The sequence below is a fragment of the Diabrotica undecimpunctata genome, chromosome 10, assembly GCF_040954645.1.
Source record: "Diabrotica undecimpunctata isolate CICGRU chromosome 10, icDiaUnde3, whole genome shotgun sequence".
NCBI classification, from domain to species: Eukaryota; Metazoa; Arthropoda; class Insecta; order Coleoptera; family Chrysomelidae; genus Diabrotica; species Diabrotica undecimpunctata.
Window position 1 is genome coordinate 65,934,221 of NC_092812.1, and position 12,723 is coordinate 65,946,943.

Sequence of the window (12,723 nt, forward strand, 5' to 3'; positions counted from 1 at the left end):
CAAATGCTGTAAAATCTACATTATGCTTTTCAGACATATAAATTACTTTTGCAATACTTTCTTTATTGTACCGTTTTTTATATAGTTTTTTAATGTCATTTATAACCTTGTATACATTTTGTGAGGTTCCTGGAGAAGGTATTATATATTTGCCAGTAAAATAGGTAAGACGGTCGTGTCTACCCAGAGTTCTTCTACACATTCTTACACTGGCATGTTTTTGGTTTTGATACCAATAATTTTTAAATACAACATTTTTAAAGATTTTAACAGTTTTTCTGCAGAAGCCTGTATTCCCTGAGGTTCGACGGAAACTGTTAAGTTCTTCAGCTGTAACTTTTGATATACTTCAGTAGCTGAATATAAAAATCCTAACTTTGTATCAATAACTTGAAGTTCCTCCAGAGTATGAAGTGAAAGGATAAGGTTTCTGAGCTTCTCTGCAGGAATCCAATAAATACCATTAATGTTGAGTACTTTTATGAAATTTTTCTTCATTTCATATTTAATTATCATAAAGAGATTTGTGTTGTTGCTTTCATATCTTTTTGATAAATCACAGATGCTTATTAAATTCCTTTCTTTTAAGTAAGCTTTAAACTTTTCTTTCCTACACAATTGAAATCAATCATACGTTTCTAAATATTGTAAGTTTTGGATGACAATTTTAGTAGGTGTCCATGATTTTCTATTAAGAATGTTGCAAACAGGAAATTATGAAACCATAGGAACCCTGGTACACTTACAGTCTGCACATATTATAGTGTGTTACAAGTAATAAGTGTATTTAAAATGTAATTAAGGATCAATAACAATTTGAATTACAAAACTGTTTAACGCGGAGTCAAACCCTTGTAAACAACTATATCATCATCATCATGTGCAGCTTTATCAACCGTTTCCAATTACGGTGCAGCCTCCCTTATTTCAAAGTTATTCTAAGTTCTTATTATTATTCGACGATGTCTTAGTTATACGTTGTTCTAATAATTTGCGCTCATTTGCGCCCATATTTTTCTATCTTGTGCTATTCGAGACCACGTTGTTCCTGTTAATTTTCTAATATCATAATCCCATCTGAGATTTGGGCGCCTCTTTGGTCTCTTAGCGTTCCTGGGGTACCACATAGTTGTTCTAGTGGTCCATCTGTTATCTGTTCTTCTTGCCATATGTCCTGCCCATTGCCATTTCAGGGATTTTATTCTTTGGATTACATCAGTCACCTGGGTTTGCCTCCGTATCCATTCAATTACGAACAACTATATATATATATATGTATATATATATATATATATATATATATATATATATATATATATATATATATATATATATGTGTGTGTGATATGTGTGTGTACAGTCTGTCCCAAAGCCTTCTTTCAGTGCGTCACTAATTTTGACGTCATATAGGATTTTAAGAATGTCGAGAGTTATTGCATGACATTTTAGTTAAATCTGACAGTTGCAGGACGGTAATCTGTCTTTTTCTAATTGAAAATAATTTAATAATTTTAATATTAGTCTTTGTTCTTTTTCGATATATCTCGGCATATTTAAAATATTTTTATGACAATAAATACAAAATTAAATTTTAACTGTAAAATGTCTGATGATACTAACCTGGAATGACAATTATTATTTTATCAGTTGACATTGTGAAAGTACGGTCACGATCGAGACAATTTGCGTCAATTTATATTTATGCGCAACATTGATTGGATATCTATTTAGCGTATTCTAAACTTCAACCTACATCCGTCAGTAGAATTAGCTTTACGATCTTTAATTTTCTAAGTTCGATGTATAATAATCACAGACTTACGTTTTTTTCTGTCACTTCTAGCTTAATGTGGTAGAGAGAATTCGATCAACTATGACGCACTGAAAGAAGGGTTTGGGACGATGTGCGCAGCTAGTTTCGTGATATGCATAAATGATATTGGTACATATCACGAAAACTGTTTCGTACGATGGATCCCAAAAGCTCTTGCCCATTACCGAAACGTTAACTTTTATATTAATATAATTATCCAGTTAATTATACAGTTAGTTTAATGACAATTTTTTTTCAGCGAAAATATTGACATCACGAGATAGCTGAAAGATCTGGAGATTTTACATTTTTCTTTTTTTATGTGATTTCGTCTTGTGTATACAATTTAAGGGGGACAGCATACCATGTCAGCTAGGGCTCGATAACACGGAAAGAGTCCCACCAGAGCTCAATTCCTTGGATACTTAGGTATCTGGAATGAGTGAATTTTCCCCTTAGAGGGAGTGTGGCCATATGGCATAAATCTGGATTTCTGACCGTTGTCATTTCCACTTCTGATATCCACAGTGTATAATCTCATTGGATCTTTAAATTTTTGCTTAGCTAAATTCCTCACCACAAATTTCAATATGTTGGGATACCCAGATTTTGCAATTTTTGCGAGCCTCTCAATCGTCCGTTCTACTTTTGTGGTCTCTCTATTCCCCGTCACTCTATTCCGGACACCGCCCTTTTGTTTCTTAGAAACTAATTATGTATGTCTTTTTAACTCCGCCTGGGGCTGTTAATGGATACATTGAGTAGTTCATTAGCTGCCACTGCCGGTCCCCAGCCCGGATAAAGGAGGAGGGTTTACGGGTGAGGTCATCAACCTGCCTGTAGTAAAAGAGTACCAGCTTATGCAGTGGGTTTATAAATTAACCGCGTAGATTTTTCTACCGTATGGCACGTCTATTACTTAAAATTGACAACAATCTATTTTAATAATATAAGATTTTCGTTTTTATAAGCCTTAAATTTAACTTTTACTATTAATTTCTTCGCTTAATATATATATATATATATATATATATATATATATATATATATATATATATATATATATTTATTTTATCAGTAATAGTTACATTTATTTTCAATACTGTTTTAAATTTGATTTGATATTCGAAACTCCGTTACTTGAAAATTATTTATATGCATGAATAGACAAATAAAATATCTTACATATCATGATGTATTGACACAACCATATTTCTATTCGAAGTTTCATTGATGCTGTTATCGCGTTAACGATGCCATTAAGTGACATATAGCCTTCAAAACGCATCAAAATTTAATCGAGCAATCTGTGGAATGCTTCTTATGAAATCAAAATGTGCAAATGCTGTAAAATCTACATTATGCTTTTCAGATATATAAATTATTTTTGCAATACTTTCTTTATTGTACCGTTTTTTATATAGTTTTTTAATGTCATTTATAACCTTGTATACATATTGTGATGTTCCTGGAGAAGGTATTATATAAAATAAAACCAGTTCAGGATTCTTCTGGACGAGGTCTTTGTATATGATATGAGTTCGTTCATTTTTTTCTTGAATTTGCGATATGACAACTAGCCGTAATAACCTCTTTGTAGGGATCTTGGAAAGCTCAATCATAAGTCGTTCTATATTAATGGATGGAACATTTAACCTCAGATCCCTTAATTGTGTCGAATGTTTCTAACCATTGAATCAATTAGTCATAAATGGTACATTTGGCGCTCTCATTTCGAAGTTCAGACTTTTTAATTGAGTACACTCTTGAAAAAGCTTTGGGAAAAATGATCCGCTCAACAACGGTAGCGTGACCATTGACAGCCGCTGCAGGTTTTTGAAGTTTGGTAGATACCCAAAGGCGCTTAGGATGGACGAAGATATTTTTCGTTTTTTTACCAGCTGTTATTTCCAGTTCCTCTAGGAATTTCAGATTTTGAGAAATCTGTTCAAAAAAATTATTGTCACTTTCTTCTGAAAGACCGATTTGTCTCTTCTTAAATGGAATCTCTCAAGAAGCTACCTTCGTTTCAGTTGGATTTTTTTTACTTTCGTTAAGAGCATTGGTTGACAGACGCAATCGTCTCAAATCTACACAATTTTCTGATTTAAGAATCTCCTGGGACTGCTCTTAACACGATTGGTGAGTGGTACAATTTCAATAACAAGGGTGTAAAGTAGGCTCGTGAAATTTAATGTTCTTTATGGATTAAAAAACACAACCGTACTTAACTTTTGTAAGTCCACTTGGTTTATTGTTACATAGTGTCTGAAAAATGATCCAGCAGTCTCCGTTAACCATTGGAATGGTGGGTTTAAATGACTCATAAATTATATTGTTATTTATAGCTACTTCCAGACTCCTGAAAGTTATCCGAGGCCAATGAGCCGGATCATAAGCAAAATAATCGTTCGCCTGGTTCGTAGAACGGACCCATTCCATAATTTTATCGTAACAGCCGACTCATGAAACGACTTTTTTTAAATTGTAGTTAGAAATAAGTCTGGTATTTGCCGGTAAAATACGTAAGACGGTCGTGTCTACCCAGAGTTCTTCTAATTGACGATCAACAGATATGAAATGATTGAAATCTGTTATACATTCTTACACTGGCATGTTTTTGGTTTTGATAACAATAAATTTTAAATACAACATTTTTAAAGATTTTAACAGTTTTTCTGCAGAAGCCTGCATTTTCTGTTCTACAGAAACTGTTAATTTTTTCAGCTGTAAATTTTGATATGCTTCAGTATCTGAATAAGAAAATCCTAACTTTGTATCAATAACCTGAAGTTCTTTCAGAGTATTAAGTGAAAGGATAAGGTTTCTGAGCTTCTCTGCTGGAATCCAATAAATACTATGAATCTTGAGTACTTTTATGAAGTTTTTATCCATTTCATATATAATTATCATATTTGTGTTGTTGCTTTCATATTTTTTTGATAAATCACAGATGCTTATTAAATTCCTTTTTTTAAGTAAACTTTAAACTTTATTATCCTACACAATTGGATTAAATCATACGTTTCTAAATATCGTAAGATTTCAATTACAATTTCAGTAGGTAACCTATCCATTATTTTCTATTAAGAATGTTGCAAAAAGAAAATTATGAAAATATAGGAACCCTGGTACACTTACAGTCTGCACATATTATAGTGTGTTACAAGTGTATTGAAAATGTAATTAAGGATCAATAACAATTTCAATATTTAACAATATTATGCTAAGTAGATCTCGCTATTTTTATTAAAAGTCTCAGTATGTAGCTCTCACTCTGTGTTGAACATCAAGATCAAGATCACAAGAACATCAAGATTTGTTTATGTATTGTGGATCCAGATTTTGGTGCCAAACATTTGAGATTTGAGTTTTCATCCTATATATCAATTATATATATATATATATATATATATATATATATATATATATATATATATATATATATATATATATATATATATATATATATATATATATATATATATATATATATATATATATATATATATATATATATATATATATATATACTTTTATAATAATATAATTATACAGTTAGTTTAATGACAATTTTTTTTCATCGAAAATATTGACATCCCGAGATAGCTAAAAGATCTGGAGATTTTACATTTTCCTTTTTTTATGTGATTTCATCTTGTGTATACAATTTAAGGGAAATTTTTTAGGAAATACCTCAGCATACCATGTCAGCTAGGGCTCGATAACACGGAAAGAGTCCCACCAGAGCTCAATTCCTTGGATATTTAGGTATCTGGAATGAGTGAATTTTCCCCTTAGAGGGAGTGTGGCCATATGGCATAAATCTGGATATCTGACCGCTGTCATTTCCACTTCTAATATCCGCAGTGTATAATCTCATTTGATCTTTAAATTTTTGCTTAGCTAAATTCCTCACTACAAATTTCAATATGTTGGGATACTCAGATTTTGCAATTTTTGCGAGCCTCTCAATCGTCCGTTCTACTTATGTGGTCTCTCTATTCCCCGTCACTCTATCCCGGACACAGCCCTTTTCTTTTTTAGAAAGTAATTATGTATGTCTCTTTTAACTATGCCTGGGGCTGTTAATGGATACATTGAGTAGTTCATTAGCTGCCACTGCCGGTCCCCAGCCCGGATAAAGGAGGAGGGTTTACAGGTGAGGTCATCAACCTGCCTGTAGTAAAAGAGTACCTGCTTATGCAGTGGGTTTATAAATTAACTGCGTAGATTTTTCTACCGTATGGCACGTCTATTACTTAAAATTGACAACAAAAAGATTTTCGTTTTTATAAGCCTTAAATTTAGCTTTTACTATTAATTTCTTCGCTTATATATATATATATATATATATATATATATATATATATATATATATATTTATATATATATTTATTTTATCAGTAATAGTTACATTTATTTCCAATACTCATTTAAATTTGATATGATATTCGAAACTCCGGTACTTGAAATTATTTATATGCATGAATAGACAATTAAAATATATTACATATTATGATGTGTTGACATAACCATATTTCTATTCCAAGTTTCATTGATGCGGTTATCGCGTTAACGATGCCATTAAGTGACATACAACCTTTAAAACGCATAAAAATTTGATCGACCTATCTGTGGAATGCTTCTTATGAAATCAAAATGTGCAAATGCTGTAAAATCTACATTATGCTTTTCAGACATATAAATTACTTTTGCAATACGTTCTTTATTGTACCGTTTTTTATATAGTTTTTTAATGTCATTTATAACCTTGTATACATTTTGTGAGGTTCCTGGAGAAGGTATTATATATTTGCCGGTAAAATACGTAAGACGGTCGTGTCTACCCAGAATTCTTCTACACATTCTTACACTGGCATATTTTTGGTTTTGATACCAATAATTTTTAAATACAACATTTTTAAAGATTTTAACAGTTTTTCTGCAGAAGCCTGTATTCCCTGAGGTTCGACGGAAAGTGTTAATTTCTTCAGCTGTAACTTTTGATATACTTCAGTATCTGAATATAAAAATCCTAACTTTGTATCAATAACTTGAAGTTTCTCCAGAGTATGAAGTGAAAGGATAAGGTTTCTGAGCTTCTCTGCAGGAATCCATTAAATACCATTAATGTTGAATACTTTCATGAATTTTTTCTTCATTTCATATTTAATTATCATAAAGAGATTTGTGTTGTTGCTTTCATATCTTTTTGATAAATCACAGATGCTTATTAAATTCCTTTCTTTTAAGTAAGCTTTAAACTTTTCTTTCCTACACAATTGAAATCAATCATACGTTTCTAAATATTGTAAGTTTTGGATGACAATTTTAGTAGGTATCCATGATTTTCTATTAAGAATGTTGCAAACAGGAAATTATGAAAATATAGGAACCCTGGTACACTTACAGTCTGCACATATTATAGTGTGTTACAAGTAATAAGTGTATTTAAAATGTAATTAAGGATCAATAACAATTTGAATTACAAAACTGTTTAACGCGGAGTCAAACCCTTGTAAACAACTATATATATATATATATATATATATATATATATATATATATATATATATATATATATATATATATATATATATATATATATGTATATATATGTATATATATATGTATATATATATATATATATGTATATATATATGTATATATATATATATATATATATATATATGTATATATATATATATATATATATATATATGTATATATATATATATATATATATATATATGTATATGTGTACAGTCTGTCCCAAACCCTTCTTTCAGTGCGTCACTAATTTTGACGTCATATAGGATTTTAAGAATGTCGAGAGTTATTGCATGAGATTTTAGTTAAATTTGACAGTTGCAGGATGGTAATCTGTCTTTTTCTAATTGAAAATAATTTAATAATTTTAATATTAGTCTTTGTTCTTTTTCGATATATCTCGGCATATTTAAAATATTTTTATGACAATAAATACAAAATTAAATTTTCACTGTAAAATGTCTGATGATACTAACCTGGAATAACAATTATTATTTTATCAGTTGACATTGTGACAGTACTGTCACAATCGAGACAATTTGCGTCAATTTATATTTATGCGCAACATTGATTGGATATCTATTTAGCGTATTCTAAACTTCAACCAATTATACATCCGTAAGTAGAATTAGCTTTACGATCTTTAATTTTCTAAGTTCGATGTATAATAATCACAGACTCACGTTCTTTTCTGTCACTTCTAGCTTAATGTGGTAGAGAGAATTCGATCAACTATGACGCACTGAAAGAAGGGTTTGGGACTATGTGCGCAGCTAGTTTCGTGATATGCATAAATGATATTGGTACATATCACGAAAACTGTTTCGTACGATGGATCCCAAAAGCTCTTGCCCATTACCGAAACGTTAACTTTTATAATAATATAATTATCCAGTTAATTATACAGTTAGTTTAATGACAATTTTTTTCAGCGAAAATATTGACATCACGAGATAGCTAAAAGATCTGGAGATTTTACATTTTCCTTTTTTTATGTGATTTCATCTTGTGTATACAATTTAAGGGAAATTTTTCAGGAAATACCTCAGCATACCATGTCAGCTAGGGCTCGATAACACGGAAAGAGTCCCACCAGAGCTCAATTCCTTGGATACTTAGGTATCTGGAATGAGTGAATTTTCCCCTTAGAGGGAGTGTGGCCATATGGCATAAATCTGGATTTCTGACCGCTGTCATTTCCACTTCTAGTATCCACAGTGTATAATCTCATTAGATCTTTAAATTTTTGCTTAGCTAAATTCCTCACCACAAATTTCAATATGTTGGGATACTCAGATTTTGCAATTTTTGCGAGCCTCTCATCGTCCGTTCTACTTATGTGGTCCCTCTATTCCCCGTCACTCTATCTCGGACACAGCCCTTTTCTTTTTTAGAAACTAATTATGTATGTCTCTTTTAACTCCGCCTGGGGCTGTTAATGGATACATTGAGTAGTTCATTAGCTGCCACTGCCGGTCCCCAGCCCGGATAAAGGAGGAGGGTTTACGGGTGAGGTCATCAACCTGCCTGTAGTAAAAGAGTACCTGCTTATGCAGTGGGTTTTTAAATTAACTGCGTAGATTTTTCTACCGTATGGCACGTCCATTACTTAAAATTGACAACAAACTATTTTAATAATTTTAGATTTTCGTTTTTATAAGCCTTAAATTTAGCTTCTACTATTAATTTCTTCGCTTAATATATTAAATTTTAAATTTGATTTGATATTCGAAACTCCGTTACTTGAAATTATTTATATGCATGAATAGATAATTAAAATATCTAACATATTATGATGTATTGACACAACCATATTTCTATTCGAAGTTTCATTGATGCGGTTATCGCGTTAACGATGGCATTAAGTGACATACAGCCTTCAAAACGCATCAAAATTTAATCGACCAATCTGTGGAATGCTTCTTATGAAATGAAAATCTGCATATGCTGTAAAATGTACATCATGCTTTTCAGATAGATAAATTATTTTTGCAATACTTTCTTTATTGTACCGTTTTTTATATAGTTTTTTAATGTCAGTTATAACCTTGTATACATATTGTGATGTTCCTGGAGAAGGTATTATATAAAATAAAACCAGTTGAGGATTCTTCTGGAAGAAGTCTTTGTATATGATATGAGTTCGTTCATTTTTGTCTTGAATTTGCGATATGACAACTAGCCGTAATAACCTCTTTGTAGGGATCTTGCAAAGCTCAATCATAAGTCGTTCTATATTAATGGATGGAACATTTAACCTCAGATCCCTTAATTGTGTCGAATGTTTTAAACCATTTAATCAATTAGTCATAAATGGTACATTTGGCGCTATCATTTCGATGTTCAGACTTTTTAATTGAGTACACTCTCGAAAAAGCTATGGGAAAAATGATCCGCTCAACAACGGTAGCGTGACCATTGACAGCCACTGCAGGTTTTTGAAGTTTGGTAGATACCCAAAGGCGCTTAGGATGGACGAAGATATTTTTCGTTTTTTACCAGCTGTCATTTCCAGTTACTCTAGGAATTTCAGATTTTGAGAAATCTGTTCAAAAAAATTATTGTCACTTTCTTCTGAAACACCGATTCGTCTCTTCTTAAATGGAATCTCTCAAGACTCGACCTTCGTTTCAGTTGGATTTTTTTTACTTTCATTAAGAGCATTGGTTGACAGACGCAATCGTCTCAAATCTACACAATTTTCTGATTTAAGAATCTCCTGGGACTGCTCTTTACACGATTGGTTAGTGGTACAATTTGAATAACAAGGGTGTAAAGTAGGCTCGTGAAACTTATATTCTTTATGGATTGAAAAACACAACCATACTAAACTATTGTAGGTTCACTTGGTTTTTTGTTACATAATATCTGAAAAATGATCCGGTCTCCGTTAACCATTGGAATGGTTGGTTTAAATGACTCATAAATTAGATTGTTATTTATAGCTACTTCCAGACTCCTGAAAGTTATCCGAGGCCAATGAGCTGGATCAAAAGCAAAATAATCGTCCGCCTGGTTCGTAGAACGGTCCCATTCCATAATTTCATCATAACAGCCTACTCATGAAGCGATTTTTTTTTAATTCTCGTTAGAAATAAGTCGTGTATTTGCCAGTAAAATACGTAAGACGGTCATGTCTACCCAGAGTTCTTCTAATTGATGATCAACAGATATGAAATGATTGAAGTCTACTGGCATGTTTTTGGTTTTGATACCAATAAATTTTAAATACAACATTTTTAAAGATTTTAAACGTTTTTCTGCAGAAGCCTGTGTTCCCTGAGGGTCGACACAAACTGCTAATTTCTTCAGCTGTAACTTTTGATATGCTTCAGTATCTGAATCGAAAAACCTAACTTTGTATCAATAACCTGAAGTTCTTCCAGATTATTAAGTGAAAGGATAAAGTTTCTGAGCTTCTCTGCAGGAATCCAATAAATACCATTAATCTTGAGTACTTTTATGAAATTTTTTTCCATTTCATATTTAATTATCGTAAAGAGATGAGTGTTGTTGCTTTGATATCTTTTTGATAAATCAAAAATGCTTATTAAATTCCTTTCTTTTAAGTAAACTTTAAACTTTTCTATCCTATACAATTGGATTAAATCATACGTTTCTAAATATTGTAAAATTTGGATTACAGTTTCAGTAGATAACCTATCCATGATTTTCTATTAAGAATGTTGCAAAAAGGAAATTATGAAAATATAGGAACCCTGGTACACTTACAATTTGCACATATTACAGTGTGTTACAAGTAAAAGGTGTATTTAAAATGTACTTAAGGATCAATATAACAATTTTAATATTTAACAATATTATGCTAAGTAGTTCTCGCTATTTTTTATAAAAATCTCAGTATGTAGCTCTAACTCTGTGTTAAACATCAAGATCAAGATCACAAGAACATCACGATTTTTTGTTTATGTATTGTGGATCCAGAATTTGGTGCCAAACATTTGACAACATATATATCATATATATATATATATATATATATATATATATATATATATATGTATATATATATATATATATATATATATATATATATATATATATATATATATATATATACTTTTATTATAATATCCAGTTAATTATACAGTTAGTTTATTGACAATTTTTTTTCAGCGAAAATATTGACTATTGATAATATATATCTAATAAAGTAATAAAAATTGAAAGCATATGTAAATTTTTGGCACTTAACACTTTAACAAATTAAGATTGACAAATTAACTTTTGTTACTACTTCATGTGCTTAATTTTGGCATCCTTTTAATTTTGAATTTGTTAATTTGTTTCATTGTCACTGCAAGGACCACCACCACTATCGTTTAACCACCATAAGATATTCCCAAACTTTTAACCTGAAGTTTTTAGAAGTTTCTTCATTATATGCCGATAATTCCTATCTTCTTGCCCTATAGATTTTATTTCGGTAATATTCTTCTTAAGTTCACCCAACAACCTTCCTCATTTCTATCTGAAATTAAAATTTATGTTATTACTTTCACTTAACTTTTTCCCTTTGTCGACGATATTATTTTGAAGATCTGTATCCGATTTGGTTTCATATGATTGTTTATCTCTTCTCCTTTAATTCCTCTTGATCTTCTTTTGACCATCAACAGGCCTTTTTATTCTAAAAGTTCTTCTCTGAGGTTTTTCCAATCGACAGCAGTAACTGTAATAATATGATTCATCTTCCTCCAAATTCTATTAGGACTTTTGGTTTAGCTTCGCTATTTACACTCACGTATATCTTCTTTGCTTATCATGAAATAATCTATTTGGGAATAATGTTGTCCACTTGTTCAGTGTGTTGACTTTTGAAACGATTTGTTACCAATTGCCATATCTAGCGCCTTTGGTAATTCTAGCACATCGTCTCTAGATTTATTTCTAGCTTCAAAGTCTAATCTTCCTTGTATTATCTATAAACTCCTACAGCTCTTAATTTAACTATCGATCATGTCTTATAATTGAATAACTTTGGCTTGTAGATATTTTATATAGAATTTACACTGCATAATAATCAAAATTTTAATTGTCTTTATAAAATAATAGCGTAAATAAACAAACTTCACTATATATATATATATATATATATATATATATATATATATATATATATATATATATATATATATATATATATATATATATATATATAGGAGTGTACAAATTGACTGGAGTAGACAAACTACAACCGGACAGTTTTAAAAAATATATATTTTGCATTTTGAAGGCTCTCTTTGGCAGCTCTCTAATGGAAGCATGTGGACTTAATTTTTTAAATGATGGATCCGAAACAAAAATTTTTGTTCCAATAAACAAAAATAAATCGG

At 30.7% G+C, this 12,723-nt stretch overlaps 1 protein-coding gene across 1 annotated transcript; it reads right to left on the reverse strand.

Annotated features, from left to right (window-relative positions):
* Positions 1-2,907: 2,907 nt before the first annotated feature.
* Positions 2,908-10,891, reverse strand: LOC140451752 (uncharacterized). The gene is made up of 2 exons (XM_072545599.1): positions 10,678-10,891; positions 2,908-3,714 (listed from the first exon to the last, which is right to left on the reverse strand). Exons 1-2 carry the CDS (start codon positions 10,843-10,845, stop codon positions 3,511-3,513), a joined length of 372 nt encoding a protein of 123 aa, XP_072401700.1. The 5' UTR covers positions 10,846-10,891; the 3' UTR covers positions 2,908-3,510.
* Between the last annotated feature and the right edge of the window lie 1,832 nt (positions 10,892-12,723).

Coding starts and splice junctions, on each gene's coding strand:
- LOC140451752 (XM_072545599.1), bottom strand. CDS start 10,845: ATGGAAAAAAATTTCATAAAAGTACTCAAGATTAATGGTATTTATTGG. Junction 3,715..10,677: donor AGCATATCAAAAGTTACAGC/TGAAGAAATTAG, acceptor TGGAAATAACAG/CTGGTAAAAAAACGAAAAAT.